Source organism: Anser anser (genome assembly GCF_964211835.1).
Source record: "Anser anser genome assembly, chromosome: 1".
NCBI classification, from domain to species: domain Eukaryota; kingdom Metazoa; phylum Chordata; class Aves; order Anseriformes; family Anatidae; genus Anser; species Anser anser.
In genome coordinates, this window is record NC_139720.1 from 114,340,431 (window position 1) to 114,356,932 (window position 16,502).

The 16,502-nt window shown below is 43.6% G+C and overlaps 1 protein-coding gene across 2 annotated transcripts in view; it reads right to left on the reverse strand.

Moving 5' to 3' along the window:
• Positions 1 to 781: 781 nt before the first annotated feature.
• The window catches only part of CLDN14 (claudin 14), a 29,605-nt gene continuing 13,884 nt past the window's right edge, over positions 782 to 16,502 (reverse strand). For both annotated transcript variants that reach the window (XM_083820002.1, XM_083820001.1), the window contains one exon: positions 782 to 4,449. In XM_083820002.1, the coding sequence (XP_083676128.1) occupies positions 3,622 to 4,332 (711 nt within the window). In that variant the 5' untranslated portion in view covers positions 4,333 to 4,449 and the 3' untranslated portion in view covers positions 782 to 3,621. The remainder of the gene's footprint in view (positions 4,450 to 16,502) is intronic.

The following is a 16,502-nucleotide window of genomic DNA, read 5'->3' on the forward strand; positions in this document are numbered from 1 at the left end:
CAGTCTTAATGCACTGACTTGAAAGACCTTAATTAACAGCTAATTGTGGAAATGGTCTGATGAATTCTGTCTTAGATAAGCAGAACTTCTAGTTACTGATTGTAGTTCATTTCCTCATCTTATTAGCTAACTCAGACACGTTTCTTCTGGAAATGAGTTAGTGCTTACTACAGTGTATCATTTACCTTACTCAATACTTGCACTAGGCATTGTGGAAAAACTGGAGCAAACATATCAGTTTGCAACCCAAAGAGCTTCTGTCTGCCCCCCAGCTCTGCCTGGTTTTGTGACAATGAGCAGCACAGCTGTCTCAGGCACTGGATCATGCATCCCTCCAACAACACAGTCTTTTGGCCCCCGCTGTGCAGAAGGACAGGCTTGGACATAACAGTTTCTTCAGGGCTTAATATCAATGTATTCCCGTACTTTGAACCAAAAAGTAAACTACTATTTTTTTTCTTCTTCTTCTTTTTTTTTCTCCACCCTTCCTTGCACTTCAGGAAGGCCTTGGTCTACCTCTGTGCCCACCCCCCGCCTAGGTTTCATGTCCTTAGACCAGTCTCTTCTCGCAGCCGGCTGGTCAGATCCCTTTCCTGCAGATGCAGTTAGGATACTGGTGGGATGCTATTTAGCAAGGGTGCTCATGGTTGTAATCCCTCAGGCTCAGTAGAAACAGACTAGCACATTTTTTTCCTTTGGACTATTGTCCAATTTCTAGCAGCAAGTAAAAGTTTTCCTCTTTTCAGTTCCTTTGATTTATGTTTAATGTTATGTGATGTGCTGAATCAGAGTTACACATTTGGCATATTTGGTGAGATAATATCAAGGCCTTCTATATTTTAGATGGCAAAATTCAGGGTGACTGGAGAACAGCTAGTACAACAGCCTGCAGGGAAGATGCCAAGGTGGGAAGCAGCAGTCTTGCCCTCATCCCATCCCCACGTGGGGGTCCTGGTTAGAGGTGTCTTTGAAAGAGCCCCGCTCTCTCCCTGATGCTGCAGAGCTGACCACAACAGCCCCTTGTTGCCAAATCCCATCCTTACAGCTGCCCAAAGAGTACATTCCCATATGTGACAGCTCTGTGGCCCAGGCAGCTCAACCCCTGTCCTTGGCGCTCTTTTGCCCATAGATGCCGCCGATGACCAGGGATTACTCAGCAAGGGGAGGGTGGTGAGGATTAATTCCTTGGCTGATGTCTCAGAGACATGCCTGCTGGCTGCCAGACCTTTAACGCTGCGAGAATGGATATTTTTTCGCTCCAAATGGCAGCTTAAAAATAAGAATAAAAAAGAGCAGAAACATATGTTGATTCCAGCATGGGATGGGATCCACTGGTTCACAGCATCCTGTGAAATAAACCATTTCACTCTCTTCACTGACATCAGAGCACTTCCAGGTATTTTTGCCAGGACTTTATAAACTGTTCTTACTACTGTCACGTATCCTATTTGGCTGGGAATTTGTGCAGTAAGAATAGCACTACACATGCATATTCCCACTGCACAAACATCTTGGCAAGTGAAATAATTTATCAGTATATAGCAAACATACTACCTAATGACACACAAGCCCATTTCCTGGACTCGGACTTGTGTGCCAGTATTCATGGCTGTCCAAAACCCTTGTTCAAAGTTGATATCATAATCACTTGGCTAGATCTATTGTAATATAAACACAGAAAAAAAAAACAACTGTGTAACTGACCACCTTTATTAGGCTACCTTTCCCCCTAGAAAGACATCCGAGAAAATGTGTAATGAACTCCAAACAGTTTTGCTTCATCGTGACTAAGAGACCATTGTCTAAAGCAGTTTCTGTCCGTTCCTTGCATCTCCAAGTCTGTTATTAAGATGTTTGCAGTGTTAATGAAGTTCCTGTACAATCTTTTTTTCACATCATATATAATATCTACAGTTAATAAACCATGATAGGTTTTTACCACTCAAGTGCCAGAGCCTGGCCCCAGAGCCTTTTTGTGATTGTTGCTCTCAGCAAATTGCATGGAAATGTCATTTTATTTTATTAGAAGTGGTGATGATGATAACTTGTATTAATGCTGAAAAATACTCTGTCACAATTCAAATCATCGTTTAAAAAAAAAAAAAGTAGGTGATCAGCCACAGAAAGGGAGGTTCAGAGTGGAAACTGGGGAAGTGTTGAAAGACTCCCAGCTCTGGAGGTGCTACCTGGTGATAACGTAATTGCAAACAGGCTTTTGGCCAAATGAATTACACCACATGTAGTTCCCTTGCAGTTGTTGGAAGTACTTTTTTATTAACCCTATTAAATGTCAATGTGTTGGTCCATATGTTGCTCCACAGGGACATACAGCTCTCTGGGGTTAATAGTAATCCAGGGCTTCCATTTTTTTTGTTGGTTTGATACTAAGGTCTTGTAGTACATGTTGTAAGGAACTTCATGTAAAATGACATGGGCTTTTCTTTTTTTTTAATTGTTTGAATACATTGAGTAATGATTACATTTTATCAGAAATTTAGAAGTATCTTCATATTATATTGCTCCTGAGAGGCAATGATTACAATCCATGTGTGTAAGCTCTTCCAGCACAGAGACTGCTTTTTGTGCCAAAGTGGCAGAATGAAATTTCCCAAAGTTCTGCTGAAGTATATGAAAATATGATTATTCACCTTAATGCCCCTTCAGTCAGGACCCCAGGAAAAAAAAGTCAGGATTGAGTCTAAGAAATTATTATGATCACATGGTATTTGGGGGATAGGATTCTAGAAACTGTTTTACTGCTCTGTAACATTCATGGATTATACAAAATGCTACATCTGCTAAAGAGGTAAATGTCCATTCTGTGGCAAATTCTAGTAATTATTTTTTTCTCCACTTTTAATAGAAGTTTAACATCAAATAGATTTTTTTTTTTTATGGCTGACATTTCTAAAACCCACTTCTGATCCACAGAATGATTTGTTTCCATTATGATGAATCATGCTGTTTCAAAAAAGTCCTAGCATTTTGTTTTGTTGGTCAAAACATTGCAGTATCATTTTAAAACATCAGCTATGAAATACTATCAAACACGTGTTGTAATACTATTAAAATTTGTATTTCTAGGCACTACAAAAACAAACAAACAAAGCAAACAAAAAATTAAGTCAAAACAAAATACTACCTGGTTATAAGGAAACATTCATGCATTATGGAGATAAGAAACTTAACAGGAAATCACCGTGTCTTGCCATGAAGTTCTCTATTTTATGCAAAACTGCATCTTCTGTTGGGACACTGTTCAAATAACAAGTCGTGGCCAGTTTTACTTTGTGCTTGTCGCAGGGCAGAAACTACAAACCAAAACATTACTTGCAGTAAAACTGCCCTTGGATTGCCTATACCTAAATCCCTAATTTAAAATAGGCAGGTATGTGCAGTCCCCAGAATATCCCAGTTTCCTTTGTATTTATTCTCCATGCACTGAAGGGAGCAGTTTTGTGTTCACATTCTTTCTTTCTATGGAAAGAAAGGGAAGGAAGAAATGAACAATGGTAAACTTTGTATCGTAACCCTTATAAATTAAAAATCATCCTAGCTTTGTTTTATGCCATGCACAGAAATTATAAAGCAGCTGTGTCCCGCAGGCAAATCTTAGGGAACTCACACATAGTCATTTAATCTGTAGCCGCTATGGGAAGCAGATGTCAGGGAAGAAGCATGGTTTCCCTTGTAGACAGTTGGTGGTCTACAGGAGGGAGCAGTCCTCCTCGTGCCTCTGGGCTGCGGCTGGTAGGGTGCCTCGTTCCCGCTGCACTGGCCCGACGTGCACAGCAGAGCGCCTCCGAGGATCGTCAAAGATGCAGAGACAAAGCCAAGGTACAGGGCTTGACCTATCTCGTACTTCATCCCGTGAGGAAGCAGGGGGTTGTAGAAATCTGTAACTACATCGTTAGTGGTCCAGGAAACGGGTACCAGGCAAACGAGACCAGCCAGGATGAAGACGATCCCCCCGGAGACCGCGATGGAGGCTTTGGCAGAAGTCCCCTTGGCACAGCGGGTGCACTTCATTCCGACGACGGCAATCACGCATGCCAGCGCGGAAAGGACGCAGGAAATCACCATCATGGCACGGGCTGCTTGGAGGTCACGAGGCAGTGCGAGCTGGGAGCGGTGGACTTGGCACTGGTAGATGCCGGTGCTGTGCCAGACGCACTCCATCCACAGCCCTTTCATATACGCCACAGCTGTTATAATATTGGTGCCTACATGCGCCGTTCGCCACCAGTGTGGCAGAATAGTAGCAATTAGTGTCCCAATTAGACCGAGCAGGCTTAGAGAGAAGCCAAGTAACTGAACAGCTGTGCTTGCCATGCTAATGTTTGTCCTGACTGGTTCCCTTAATAAAGCACCTCCACTCGAATTCCTTCAGAAAACACGGGCTTTTCTTGGAAGATATGCAGCTGTTTTACTTTGACACCTTCTGCTCTCCTAATAAAAGGTAATTGAGGAAAAAAGGAGTTAATTATTACCCAAATGCATTACCTCTCCAGCCAGTGAGGTGCATTCCAAGCGCAGTTAGTGCAATAATTAGCATAGTTATCGCTGTTAATCGTATTTTTGTGGAAGTAATGGGAAAGTAAGCTTCCCTCTTCACTTATATAAACAGTCTTCTGTTGCCCACTGGGAAGAAAACTCAAGACAATTTATGAAATGGAAAAAAATATTTTAAATTCAAATATTCTTCTTCCCAGCAGACTCTTCAAAAAAACAAACATGATTTCCTTCTAAAGCAGAGAATTAGCTAGTGTTAACACTTGGAATGAATGAGATTTATAAAGTAGGGAACTGCAGTTTGCTTTACACGATGAAAACATTCCCAGAAGGTCATAGCAGGACTACAAAAACAATAAGGGCATATTTGCTCAAACTAGGCAGCAACGAGAGTGATTTAAAACCTGTGGAAGAGGATAACAAGTATTGGATTAAAGTCACTTTCCTGACTTGCCAGTATTTCTTGAGGTTGCATTTTAATAAAGCAACTCAAAGGGGAATAATTTTCATTAGCCTCTGTGGAGTCTCAGCTTATGATTTTAGGCTGTGGTCTGAATGACAGCATGTGAAGCCAGATGTACATCATGGAGCTTCTGAGGAGCAACACCTTCACAGTTTTGTCGTGTATAAATTCTAGCTGGAAAACAAGGAACAAGAACTCTTCCTTCTGTATAAATTGCAGATTAAGTGGTCTTTTCCAATGGCTGCCTTGCAAGGTCTGTTATACATCATGCATTATGTGTGTGGGCAGAAACCTGATATTTTAATATATAAAATAACTGTTGCATCAAAATCCAACTTGGAATTCTGAAACAGAAACAAATTTAGGCTCCAATCCTGCAAAGATCTATGCATGTGCTGAACGCATGTTTATGGGAGAAAGCGTAAGTGTTTGCAGGACTGGGCCTTAGCAGGCAAAGGGAGGAAAACCATCTGGTGAAACTAATGAAGACCATTATAACAACAAAATAACGTAGATCGAGGAAAGCGAAAGCTGGTTTACATTCACCTTATCTCAGTAATGAGGCAGGATTGCTTGAGGTGTGCACCAGTGCTGATTTTTGTCTCCAGACAATGCCGTGGCATGCACTGATCTCTGCATAACAGAAATATGGACTGTCTCTCCCCAGAACAACCCAGAATCCACCTTAGACCTTGTGCCAAAGGAAAGTAAAAAAAATTGAAAAGCATGGGGATTGCATGGGTTAGGCAGGGCAACCACACAGACTGAGAGCCTTGTGCTTAGACACGCTCCTTTTCTTTTGTTTGGAGCATGTCTTCTAGGCGCAGACATGGGGTGGGGAACATTGCAGTGTCAGATGGGGGGTCTGCCAAGAAGTACCAGGCCCTCAGACTAAAAAGGAAGAGCAAAACCAAAGGCCAGCTTTGCTTGAGCAGGGCTCATTTTAGGACTTTTTGGCCCTCCAGGTGCTCTGTAACTAATGCTTAAACAAAAATAAGCTGCTTTCTGTGGTTGTTGAAATAATTTGCCCAATTGGCAAATAGTGAGAAAAAGCAGAGGGTTTCTCTCAGAAATCCTTGTTCTAGGTAGGTGCTGGCCACAGGATCTGTCTGCATTCTGCCAGGGAAGATTGTGTTTCATATTGCTCTCTTTGTAACAGCTATCACAGAGTACTGCAATATCACAGGACAAACATTAAGGCCAAGCACAGCACAGAGGAGCACAGCAAAAGTAAGCAAGTGGTTGTCTCCATCAGTACTGAACATTTGGTTTCTGTTCCTGCCACTTGCTTGGCTAAGAGCTCTAGAAATCCTCAAACTATGATTGTTTTCCAGATTATTTGGTTTCATATATTAAGCAAAAGGAAAACTAAACTGCTGTTTTTTGTTTATTTGTTTTGTTTTGTTTTTACATTATGCTTTGTTTCTTGTGAGGCGTATCGCTATATCTAAGCATGCCACATGTTAGAGAAATCATCCTGGCAATATTCCTTCTAGATCAGGGAGAGCTAGACCTGGCCTTGGGGCATGGCACAAGGATGGGAACATGCCCAGGTCGCATGGGAAATCTGTGACTGAACTGGAGATGAAGCTGGGGTGCCCCCCACCACACCCCAGTCCCAAACCCTAACCCCAGCACCAACTTTCATGTTCCTGCCTGGTCTGACTGTCCCCCACTCCCTTGGTTTTCTTCCATGCACATATCTGCAGGTAAGTGGAAGCCCAGGTTGCTCTCTGTCCGATTGCTTGGTCCACAGGTTATACCCGTATATTGCGCACCTCTCTGGAGAGTGCTAAAGGTTACTCCTGCATGTTTGCAAATAGGCTTTCAAGGTCAGGCATTAGGCTTTGCAGCTAATCCCAGAGAGAACAGGATATAAAAGGTAAATGTGATTTACACCGCCAGTCACGTGAAATGGACTTCCAATTTAATGGAGGTCAGAATACCCTGGGGCTTGGCAGCAGCTATTTTTAGATAGTATTAGGGTGTTGTTTTTAAACATTAGCCATTAAGAGCCTTCTAATTTAAGAAACTGGTGTTAATTAGCCCACTTGCTTGGTTCAGGTTTTCCATGTGCCTTCCTTAGCCAGCTGCCCCTGGTGTTGAATAATGCCACTGAATGAATAATGCCGCTGTTGAATAATGTTGAATAAAACCACTGCGGAGCTGCCACCGCTCCCTACCTGAAAGTGGCAAAGCCAGCAGAAACTGAATGCCTTTATCTCTAAGAACATCAATGGCCCTGTTAAAATGTCTCACCTTACAGCCTTGTTCCTGACTGGTTAGGTGAGGAACATGACCACCACAGAGGGATCAGGTGAATGGCTGGTTGAATATTTCTCCTGGGCTGGCCTAGTTAAATGCAAGGACAGAAGCAAGTCATTTTTCTGCATGGATTGGGTTTGTTAATGTGCTTGAAAAATGAGCGAACCAGAGCCAGCTTTTGTGAGGAAGCAAAGACAATATCTGTACAGGGTCAAAACCTATGCATGTTGGTAAAATGGCTGCTTTCCTGAGGGGAGCCAGTAGAGTTACTGCCCAGTGCACAACTGCTAGAAAAGGCAGGAATGGCTTTCTCAAACCAAGTACCTTACTGATGTGGCTTGTTTCTTCTTTTGCCTTTCCCACTCAGGTGCCCAGGATATGAAGCGCAAGCTTTTTCTCTTGGAGGAAGCCCCTTTTAGTCATGGTGGTGTCTGTTTGCATCCCCTCCAGCAATAACACCTGCAACATGCTGGTCTCTTGTCCCATCCCATCCCATCATCTCAAATAAATCATTTTTTTTCATCCTCTTGGTGCAGTTTGGCCTGTGCCAGCATGAACCTTTGAGACAGCTGAACTAAACCCTTGCAGCAGACCTGGTTTGATAAGTGCTGCTATTTTGCTGGGTGATGGATCCTAATGTCAAGGCCCATTATTGGACCAAGAGCAGGGCAGCATGCATGTTTAGGGTAGCCCATCTAAGCACTGAGTGTTTGTAAAATACTTTGAAAAATGGTGAACTGTGAAACTTTTCATTTCCTTGTTCTGCCAGTTTATGCCAACTTCTTTAAGAGCACAAGGGTTGGAAAGACAACTGCCTTTCCATATAAACTTTTGTTTTGTCTGTTGCCTGTGTTGTACAAGAACAGCTATAGCTGGGATAAATCCCAGGCTGTACTTTCCACTGGGCTGTATCACAGCTGCATTAGCTTTGGGAGACATGTCTCCAAAGTAAGCTCCAAATAAACAGCAGAAACCGATGTCACTAATCTGGGTATTTATCCTGGATTAAATGACAGATGCATGTTTTACTGCTGCCTCTTTCATTGTTTCTCATTTTACTATTTCCCTACCCATATCAGTCTTATCCTTTATGTTTCTGTTCTTTCCGAGCCAGACCCTTGAACTGCTTCTTCTCATGCATGCAGATTTTGGCTGTGTTGACTCTCCCCCCTGGGGCTGCAGAATGTTCTGCTGATGGATTTTTATTCAGTCATTTTGGTATTTATCAGTGTACCCTTACTTACCTGTGCTTTCACTTCAGCCCCTCAAATTCTGCACCATTTCTCTCAAAAACTCTGGAAATCTGGCAATCTCAGCCTGTGTGGGGGAAGTGCAAGGTGCTAAGATGCAGTGGAGTCCTTTGTAGACAACCAGCAGAGTCAGGCCTGACGTGCTCCCCGTTGGGGACTTCAGTTCAGCCAGGCCCTGAAGTATGCACTCATTTTACTTGCTTGTTTAATCTCACACAGCCTGAATTATTAAGGTTGGGCACATGTTTAAGTGCCAGCTGAATCAGAGCTTAAGGCATGAACAAGCCGTGCTTTAGCTGGGAGGGTGGGCAAGGTTACCTGCTCCAATGCTTCGAGTTTGGCCTTCTCCCCATCGCCAGGCCCTTTAATTGCTAACGCCTTCTGAAATGTTTTAGGGGAAAAAATTGGCTGGCACTTTTCACTCTCTAAGAAGAAATCCCTCCCTGTATGTGGGCGTGGGTGAGTAGATCTCCGGGAAATAAGGCCTGTAGGGCTTGCAGCAAAAATTCTTCATTTTTCCCCCTTTTTTTCCTTAAGAAGAGATTAGGAAATCAATAAAAGTTTGAAAGGCGCATTGTAACCAGCCCTGACCCAACACCCACTCTAACCCCTCTCTGAGAAGCAAGGCCTAGCGGCAAAGTCTGACGTTGATCACTGCAGCACAGCTGCGGCGCTGCCAGATGTGCGTGAGGAGCGTGAACCCCTCTTCAGACCCCAAAGCCCCCAGGACTTGCCCCGTGCAGAGCTGCTGGGTTTTAACCAGCCTGGTGCTGCCTCATTGTTTCCTCCTGCACAGGCGGGCTCCTTCACACCAACACCAGCGCCATCTGCCCCTGCTGCTTTTTCGGGCCTCTGTGTTGGCCATAGGTGCTGCCAAGGGTACCTCCATTCATTTTGTGGTTTGTTTCTGCCTGAGACCAGCCATACATTATCTCTGCACCAAATGCTCTTGTCTTTAAAATGCTCTTGCTTTGAAATATTCTTGAGTGGACTCCATTATTTTTTTTTTCTGTTACAGAAGTATTTCACATTTTGGGTTTTGTTTGTTTCGTTGGTTTTGTTCAGGGGCACAAAACAAAAGATTAATTTTCACCTTGAACTTGCTTAAATGTCAAAAGACCTGGAAAAAGTAGAAACCACACAACTTGAAAAGTATCAGGTCCACAATTTGATCCCACATAATTTTACCCCCCAGATTCGGGACTCTTGTCATCTCTGTCCTCTGGATAGCCAGTGGTGAGGTCGGTAGCTCAGGGGGTGGTTTAGATCTTTGCTGGGATGAGTTGCCATTCAGGCTGCCATCTGCTTTTTGGGGAAGATAGAGGCAGCTGAGAGGAATGGGTCTCCTTGCTGAAGTGCTCCATGCAGAGCCTTATCCCAGGCCTCAGGGAGAAGGACCACAACATGAAGCTATTGGCATGGTATGAACAGACAACAAGGTTAAGGGATGAAAGAATAGTCTCCGGGATAGTCCCCAGAACTGCTCATCTGGATCAAAGCTTTCCAAAGAGTCCAGAGATTTTGAGCAGCTTGGTTTTTGGATGCTTAGTTTGAGAAACCATGAAGTGCTCAAATCTGCTCTATGGGGAGCCAGATCTAAGCTCTAAGAACTGGGAAACTTGAAGTTATTTGTCATATCTATAGCAGGGTCTCAAGGTCCACCCAAAAAAACTGTGGTGTGGAAAAAAGAATTGAAGGACAATATTATCTGAAAGCTAAACTGTGATTATATGAAAATGATTGATGTTTTCAGACAGAGGTATATATGCATACAATTATATGGTTGGCGCATGAACAAAAGCTCTTGTGCTTGGACCACTTGCAGCTCACATGATCTCATTTTTTACTGAATGTAGCCAAGGTTAATAGTTTTGAAAGATAATAAACATCCACAATATGGTAGAGGTTCCTCCATATAGTGTAACATAGAGGAGGAGATGATGAATGGTGCATTTATAAAATGCACCACATACAATGTGGCTACTTAGTACTGTCTTATATTTATAATATTAATGTCTTAAATGAGCATTGTAGCAAATATACACTATAAACCTTCATTTTCTTTCAGAAAGTCAATCCTTTCACTGAAATTGGTTTACTGAGTCTAGGAGGTGTTTGTTTGCCTATGGGACGCTGCTAGATGAGTAAGCTTAACATGCTGGAAATAATGGACTCTTTTCTTAAATGTTGACTGTGGCTTTGGAAGAAATTCTTCTGGAGTTATTAGTACTTGTTTGGTTAATCTTAATTTGGATCCATCTGCAAACACACAAACATTATGAGGTACTGTATATGTACATGATAAAGCAGCCTTTTTTTCCTTTAGAGCCTCACTTGTTCTAGAGTAATGGATTTTACTCAGGGAAGTGAGACAAACAAGGCTGCTGTCTTGGGGGTTTATCTATGTTATTCCACAAAATTCTGAGGGTGTATTGGGCAAATCACAAATGCCAGATTTCATTTTCTGGGTGTACCAAACACAACAAGCTTGACTATTAAGAAATTCAGTGGAAGACGGGACAAGGTAATGTGCTATGAAATACTCAGTACTATGAAAATCAGGTATGTGGCTCCACTTGCTGAACACTAAACATTAGGTCGCATTTCTGATAGTCTGGGCTTTTCTTCTCCACATGCAAAGTGGAAATAATTTCAACTGAGGGTAAATTAATTGGTGTTTGAAACACTGTTGTATTACAATAAGACCACCAAGACACTGCCTTAAACTCAGTGGAGCATTTCATTGGAATGCTAGTATACAAGGAGAAGGCAAGATAACAGTTAGCATTTTGGGGGGGTGAGATAATTCACAGTGTTTATACACAGTGTCAGTATGCAAAAAAAAAATGTGCAAAACAAGGAGGCATGGGAACTGAAACTCCAATTGTTTGCCTACCAGTGTCTTTGTGGACCCTTACCTTCCAGAATAAATGTAGCCAAATCAACATCAGAAAGTCTCCTTGTAGCCTGGCATTTGAAACAACCATATCCCTTTTTGGAACATGATCTGCTGGAAGCAGGGAAATTTTGTGCGTAGGCTGGGCTTTTATCAGGCCCTCAGATTAAAAGGCCACCACATCTGCAGAAAGGGTTGCAGCCTGAATGACGCAGAACTTACGGGGGGCTCCGTGCCCTGGAGGATTCCTGTCGGCAAGCGTGAGCTGGTAAATTAATCGCTGCCCAGTCAGATTACAAATAACTAACAGCTAAAACAGAGCACTTATTGCCCTGGAGCACTGAGAGATCTTGGAGCTGTTTCAGCCCGGATGTCAAGAGCCTTTGGGCCAGGTTGTCCGCTAGCATAAATCCACACGGTGCCACTCAGCAGTAGGGATGGGGCGGCACCAACACGGCGTTTGGGAGATGGAGGCTTTGAGCTGTGTCCCCCAGTCTGCATGCGTGCGGCTGGCTGGCTACCTATTGTATCTGAGTTATTATAATTTATGACCAGCGTCTGCAATGCCTGCGCAGCCTGCGTGAGCACTGCCTTCAGGTTAGTCCTGGGTGATTTTGCCCAGTCAGATTTTAAATGACTCAAGCCCTGGAGTTTCTAACATTTCCTGTGGCGGGCTGCGCTGCAGTCTGGTACACTTCACCATTCAGAAATACATCCTGAGTGCCAAGCTAAATTCTCATGCTCCTTCTCCCAGCCATATTTCCTTGAATCAGCCTAAACAAATTACCTCGGTGATGCGTATGCCCTGGAAATACCTATTGAAAGTTATCATACCTTTTTTGTTACCCGTGTCCCACCTAGGCTCTCTCCTTCTTCCCCTTGTCCCCCCGCTCTCATGCTATTGACATTGCTCAACAATGCTTAAAATAGTTTTCAGCCCAATTTAGCTTCATCTTTGTTGTAAGGTCATGTGATATATTGCAATTTAGGTTGTCTTTGCCGCAGGACAGAGTTTTCCTTCAGCCACTGCTCAAACTGACCTCAGAAAGGGATCATGTTCCCAGCCTGTGTTATCCTTTGATACAGGTGCTTCCAGAAACTTCCCCTACTATGTGAACCATTGCTTTGTTGAAGACTGAAATTAGATTTGCAGGGTTTACACTGCAGTGCATAGCCTGCTGGGTGACTGCACCTTTGCAGCTTTCCTCTCCTTCTTGGGACTGCTTGCGGCTCTGAGCTCCATCCTGGGCATGAGCTCGCGTGGAGGGGCCAGTGCCCTCTTGTCAAAAGATCTAAGGGAGGAAATACGCACCCCGGCAAAACCTGAAACAAGATCTGGGCTGCTGTGTTTCACTCAGCAGCCACAGAACGAAGAGGGGAGGGGGAAAGGGGTGCCATTTGCTTGCCTCTGTGCAAAAAAAGTGTGTGGATCAATCCTTTGCCTCTCCTTTCTGCACCAGTAAGCTTTCATCCCAGCCATCCACAGAAGTCACTCACCTTTTTTTGTTGATTTTTTTTTTGTAATTTTTGGTTCCCATGTGTTTTTTTTTTTGGTTCCATGGAGCCTAGGAAGGCTCCCAGGCAGAAATGTGGGCTGAGCCCCTGAGCAGTGCATTCTATATGCCTGGCTGTGCTGCACAAACTGGGCCTGGCCCGCATGGATGGCCAGCATGAGGCACTGGTGGCACCTGGGCTGCCTAGGGGGGACACATGCTCTTGGTGCCACTGCCCACGCTTGGCAGATCCCAGTGGGCTGGCGGGCAATGCTGCTGTGAGTGGTCTTCAGGACAGATATTTGGCAGCCCCAGATCAATGGCCAACCTTCCCCATTCTTCCCTACTGATCTGGGTGTGCTGAAGATCCATCTGAGAAAATCCAGATATGTCCTAACCTGGTTAATGTGCCTAGGAGCTGTTATGGTGGTGGGCATTGTAAGAACTGCACAAGAAGGTAAATGTCACTGCTAAAGCCGGAGCAGTGAGCTGGCATGCCCTGCATACCTCGGTGAGCTTGGGCTCATTTGTGTTGGTGTAAATGGAGAGCAGCTGCTCAAGCCCATCCTATTAAAGACCTGATACATCGGAATCAGACCTGACAGAGATCTTCCTTGCCCTTCAGTGTTTGCCTTAACTTTGGATTTGCAACACAGTCATGGAGGTTTTACACAAAGCTGTAGATCCTCAGACTTCTGTACCTACACAGGAGCCATATTTTATTCCTAGGCCAACTTAACCCCATTAACAAACGAACTGGCAGCCAAGTAACAGAGTGCTCAGGATGCACGTACCTGTGGCACCACCTGCAACATGCAAATTGGTGGGAGCACTGTGCTCAGGGCATCAGCCTCCCTTTGAGCTGAGCACACGTGGGACTCTTCACTGCTGTGTGTTGCCCTGTATTTGTTCTGATAGCTATATCTGTGGCCCTGCGTGAAATTCTCCCCATGTCTTTGACACTTTCATTTGTCTTTCACTACATGACCAGAATAAATAAGACCATCAGCCACAAACTCATTTGTCTTTGCTGTAGCTCTCAGAGAGTGCTGTAATTATTTAACTTCTTAAAACTTTCACACTCTTACAACTCTCATAAAGTAGTTGGTTAACTCTTGATATTTTCTCCCCAGCTGTGATGATTTAATCTAGCCTGGGTTTTGAAAGAGTCAGCCAGGAAAACCCCACAGCGCAATACAGCTCATTTATAAGGATCGGCGTTTCTGCAAGACCAAGCCTGCGCTGCACTCTACATCTGTCTTATCTAAACACTACCACCACACTGTATTTAGGTTTTCACGGTAAGTTAAACCACGACACGTAGATTTGAGAAAGTCATACATCTGGCCTGGAAAGATCATTCTGTATTTTAAACATTTTGTGGAACAGCTCCATATTATTAATTCAGGTAGAGAACATTTGTTTTGGGAGGTTTAGTTCTCTTGCCAGCAAGGGGGAAGCACTGTGGTCTCTTTACCACAGAAGTTCTTACCGCGCACAAAACCCCCCAAAATTAAGCCAGTCCTCACCAACTTTATAAATCACGGCCTTTCATAAACATCACAAAACTATTCTGATGTGAGAATTGTGTTATAACACAGGTGAAATTCCCATTCTTCCCCAGTGATGACTTTCACCCATAAGTGAGAAAAGAGCCAAAATAACTCAGAAACCCAGCAGTGACAATTTATATTTCAAAATCAAGTCCTCTGAATTCCAAAGCCAGGAGATTCTTATAATTAAGATGCCTTTTACAGACATTAAATACCCGATATAGTTTATGTTGCTTATTAATGGTCAACAAGAATACTTTAAACTTTATATTTAACACAGAAATTGTAAGTATAAACTTCTCCCACTACATATATTTGCTATTGCTGAGCTAACATTGAAAGACACATACTAACTTTTTAAATTTCCTGACTTTTATGGTTGCTCAATTTTGCAACCTTAACATTATTTTGAAACTAGGATTGTGTAAAATTTTCCCCGTGAGACTAAGAGAACTATGTGATTTTGAAATGTTGCCTTTCTATAGCTAATTTCCCTGGTTTTGTGCGTTGTTTTTTTTTAACTGAAAATCTTGCAGACAGGAGCAAAATCACAGGACCTCAACAATAATCAAGTGTGTTTCTAATACCCTGGTGCCTTAACTTCTCAGCGTTTGCTGGGTGTTCGCGCTCAGGTGCAGGTGTACGTCTGCGACTGATCACAGCCCTGTCCAGGAAAGCACTTGACATCGCTTAAACCGCTCTCATGCTCAGGGTGAAGCACTAGCTTAAGTGCTTTCCTGTATTGGGGAATATCTATAGAGATATTTAAACTTGAAAGGAAATTGAATTTAATTTTCCTATCAATGCATGTGGGATTTGAACAGGTGACGAATTACGTCTAATGGCTGCTAGTGTGTGTAGTCCCTGGACGTGAATGGGAAATTAATTCTTTCTGTCTATGTGGAATCATAAAGCAGCGTAATAAGTAAGAGAAACTGTGCTCATGTAAAACACATCACAGGTCGTTCTGGGTTTGTGTCCAGACTGTTTTGCAACTCATGTTACAGATTTGTTTCTGGGCCCAATGCTGGCTCTTTTTCTGGGGGTGAGCAGATGTCAGGAGCTCTTCTATTAGCCGGCCTCTTTAGGTGAAAATTCGCCCCTTGTGAGGGGGAGTAGCAGACACAAGCAATATTTAAAACCCCTTAAACAGGATTAAATGTTGTCTTAAGTCTGGTGCTGGCTCTCCACACCCCTCACGGGATGAACATGAACGCTGTAAGCGAAGGGAGGGCGATGCCCGTCAGCCCAGCTCCAAGGGGCAGTACTATGGCGCAGTGCCGGCAGGTTCAGGCTTTGCCAAGAGCACGTCATCCTCTTCCCTGTGCAGCAGGACAGGAACGGACACCCTACGCCCATCTGCAACGAACTGTTTTATTGCTAACGCTAAATGGCGCGTGACTCTCTACCTAGAGCACATGTGTTTACTGTAGGACGTCACCAAATGAATACGACTGAGAGTTGCAAAGGAAAACCAATTACTTTTTAAGCAAGGGCAAATCATTTGTGCTACAAGGAGCACTAAACCTTGTGGAAGCAAAGGTCTTCCAAAGGGCTCAGCATCACACAGGAGAAAGTGATTCACGCTACTAGTAGCTGGGTTTTCAAAACTAAGCACAATGACGGGGGTATTTATTTAATTTGGAAAGTACTGGGTGGCGCAGGTTTGTTTCCTTTGAATGCGTGTCTTCCTGGATCATGTGCCAGTGTCTTTTCATGAGCTGACGAATGTATCGAATTTAGGTGCTGAAAGGAACAGGAGACACTTTTACTATGTTCCAAAGAATGGGAAATATGGTTTCGTGGGTTTATTTTTCATTCATTTAGGTGCCGTCCGGTTGCCCGCTGCAGATGCCTCTGTAAATATCTGCAAAGGAGGGACCTTTCGGGAACTAGCAGCTACTGATACACTGCACCCAGCAGCCAGAGCCAATAGAAACATACCCAATGTCCTGGATCTCTGTTTTCATTTCTTTCTTGTTCCAGTGTAGCTGTGGATTTTTCTTCCTGGCTTAGAGGTGAGTGCTGCCAAGCAGCCAGGCTGAGTGAGCCCTGCCCTAAGCCGACTGC